This window comes from Alligator sinensis, unplaced genomic scaffold, assembly GCF_000455745.1.
Source record: "Alligator sinensis unplaced genomic scaffold, ASM45574v1 scaffold760_1, whole genome shotgun sequence".
NCBI classification, from domain to species: domain Eukaryota; kingdom Metazoa; phylum Chordata; order Crocodylia; family Alligatoridae; genus Alligator; species Alligator sinensis.
Window position 1 is genome coordinate 2,323,204 of NW_005841989.1, and position 3,118 is coordinate 2,326,321.

Here is a 3,118-nt window from a genome sequence, read left to right on the forward strand (position 1 = left end):
GGGAAAAAAATCGTCTGCTGGTTTGACATCAAATCATTGCAAGAAATACAGAATCTTTGATCTCCTCATCCAGTATGGGCCCAGGACAGCTCAGCAGCAACTGAATTACTGCAGCCTGAATAGGCGGAGTCCAAGACAGCAGGCTTTCAGACACCAAAAACCATCCAGTAAGTGACCCATCCAAAGATGAAATGGGCTGTAAAGAAGAAACGCCCTCATGTGTATACCCTGGGGTACACTGGTACTAGGCACTGCACAGGTGGGGAACTTGGCCCTGTCATTATGCCTTTGACTCAGTCAGTTGAGAAAGAGAAAACCTGATCTCCAGGGCTCCTGATGCAGCCTCGTCCAATGACTCCATGAGGATAAGAGGGGCAAGGCTTTCTTTGGGTGATTGTTTTTATTGGACCAATTGCAGCTGGTCCAATAAAAGATATCACCCAAAGAAAGCCTTGCCTCTCACATAATTCCTGGACCACTGTGGCTACATCTTCACTCTCGCATTTCCAGGAAGATAATTCACCCTACAAAGATGCTCTCTGCAATCTAGGATGTTTAGAAGTGTCAAAAAAGGCTGGATGCTCTGGAATTACCTTAGGATGGTTTCAGGCACTGAGTAGCTTGTGATTGCTAACAACCGGAGAAGAACATCTTCTGCAAAGTAAAGCAAAGGAGCTGTTAGTGAGGTTGGTCCTCCCCAGAAGCAGTGGGTTTCACCATATCAGGCAAAAGTCCCGAAATGTAGACAATGCACTGGGCTGTCACTAGGGAGAAAACTCTTGATGGAGATGGGCTTCCTGAGAGCTGGCTGGAAAGTGCAAAACAGCCATGTGCTGACTGGTCAGGTACAAGGTGAAACTAAATAGCCATATGTCCAGGTTCAACACTAAGTAAGTAGGACAAAAGCCAATCCTGCCTACATCCATCCATGTCCTAGTTATCCACCCTCTCTGCTTTGGTACCCAAGTGCCCCAGCGCTAAGCTTGCTTTCTGGGAAGAGGGCTTGATAACCCCTCACCAGGGCAGAATAGCTTCCTAAGGAGATCATATCTGCACCAGCAAACCTCGGACCCATTCCAGCACATCATGCCACCCTTGTCCAAGCACCAGACAGGGAACCAGCGCCTGCATATCACCTCACCAAGCTTAGGGTTTCTGCTTGTCACTCAGTAACTGCAGCGTGTCTCACCACACACTTGCCACGTCTGACTCAAAGCCTCACCCGGAGCCAGCACCACCACAGGCCCTTCCTTCCCCCTGTTCCCAGTTCCCAGGCTCTGGAAGAACTGGTGGAGGGGTCCTCAGGGCAGGGCTGAGAACTTGAGTAAGAGCCTCTACCCATCCTCTTTGCCTGCCCAAAAGAGAGCAAATTAACAGCCTAATGTCAGGAAGACGAGGAGGATGAGAAAGGAAAAGAGCCCCTGCTGCTGCCCCAGAGCAGAACTGTACCCAGTTCAGGATCTGAGTCTGGGTAGAAAGTACTGAAACATGAGCAGCAAGTAGGACAAGAGGAGTGAAAATGAGGGGCTGAAGAAGGAACATGGAGCTTAATAATAGGCCCCCTCTAATGATTTCAATTTATTTTTAGATTACCGGGATTTGTTCCCCTTTGTAAAACCCACAATTTGCTGAGTTTTCATCCTGTAGGGGGAACACTGGCCCAGCAGATTCAGCAAATGCAGGGTTTGATAACATAAGTCCTTTGAAATGCAGAGAACAGATGGCTTTTTGCTCAAACGGCCCTCTCTTCCCCCACATAACTGTAAAGGGCCAAGAGCAAAGGGCATAATCAGTAGAATAAGCGTCCAGGGAAGTCATGGATCTTTCACCTTGCAAAATCTTCAGATCAAGGCTGGGTGAAACTGTCCAGCCTGGGTTATACAGGAGGGCAGGCCAGGTGAACCAACTGTTCCTTCTGTAGCTACCTTTTCTGAATCACTACGATTGTTACCCTCCCCATGTTCATGCTGAAATTATCGAAAACCATGAGCCCAGTGCCAAAAAAAGCAGAGAAAGCAGATTCGCTTACCACTTCCTTTAGTACCATATGGCAGCTCATATGGGGAGATGGTCTTCACCCAAAAGTAATCCTTTAGCTGTAAGAACAGTGGATGGTCCCGTGTGTAACTACAGTAAACATAAAGCCAATTAGCTAGAGGGACTCGCCAACCAGATACTAAAACCCTGACCCTTCAGCTGACTTCTCAGTCCTCCTGCCCCATCTCTCAGTCCCAAAGCCTTCAGCGGTGATCCTCCCCAAGCTCTACTGATCCCTTCAGAGCAGAGGCCAGACCTCTAACACACCAGTTTATTACTCACTTTCCTATGAGCAATGCAGTTTTCTTTTCCACCTCTCCTTGGGGACACACTGACTTCTCCTCTTGCACAGGGAAATAAAAGCTGTAAGGCAAACAGCAAAGATGGCAACTGCCCTAGCCTGGGCTGTCCTACCGATCGCTGTAGGTACAGACACCAAAGAAAACTACCTCAAATCTTTTAATTTACTTATGTTCTGAGCTCCTCCCACTCCTTGGATACATCTTCACTAGGAAAAAAGTGCATTTTTAGCTCATTACTTAACCCCAGGCTCTCCCACACTTTTTAGCATATTCTGCTTACGTGTTTAAGTTACAAATTAGCCTCATCTCCATTACGCTTTTGCCTTGTGTTAGTCACCACCAGAGCTGGGTGAATAATGGATTTTTCAGATCACTGAAAATTTAGGAAAGCTAGAGAAAAGTTCATTTCAATTTTAACCAGCTTTACATGTTTTACTTTCTTTACAATGAACAGAAAGGAATTCTCTAAACAAAATTGTTTCCATGTGGAAACGTTTTGCTATGAAACAAAGCATTTTGAATAGCGAAATCCACAAAAATCAACTGGTGATTGATCTGGTGGTGGGGAGGGGGAGGGAGAGGAAGGTAGGCAGAGGGTTCATGGGGGAAAAAATTGAATGAAAAGTGTTGTTGAGCTCTGGTTCCCAGGTGCAAAGAACAAAACAGCTTTTATCCTCATAAAGCCGAGTCTTTCAGGCTCACGGGTCATGATCTAAGGTTTTAAAAAATCCCAGGTCTAGAGAAACACTACCACAAAAAAAAGCCCCAAAGCATTCCTG

General features: G+C 46.4%; 1 protein-coding gene across 23 annotated transcripts in view; it reads right to left on the reverse strand.

The window, feature by feature from the left end:
• ST3GAL4 (ST3 beta-galactoside alpha-2,3-sialyltransferase 4) overlaps positions 1 to 3,118 on the reverse strand; it is a 188,024-nt gene that overhangs the window by 25,612 nt on the left and 159,294 nt on the right. For all 23 annotated transcript variants that reach the window (XR_003093510.1, XR_003093509.1, XM_025201311.1 and 20 more), the window contains 3 exons: positions 2,320 to 2,400; positions 2,030 to 2,127; positions 594 to 654 (listed from right to left, as the gene is read on the reverse strand). Coding sequence is in view for 21 of the 23 variants with exons in the window: in XM_025201311.1 (XP_025057096.1) it covers positions 594 to 654; positions 2,030 to 2,127; positions 2,320 to 2,400 (240 nt within the window). In the remaining 2 variants the exon portion in view is untranslated. The remainder of the gene's footprint in view (positions 1 to 593; positions 655 to 2,029; positions 2,128 to 2,319; positions 2,401 to 3,118) is intronic.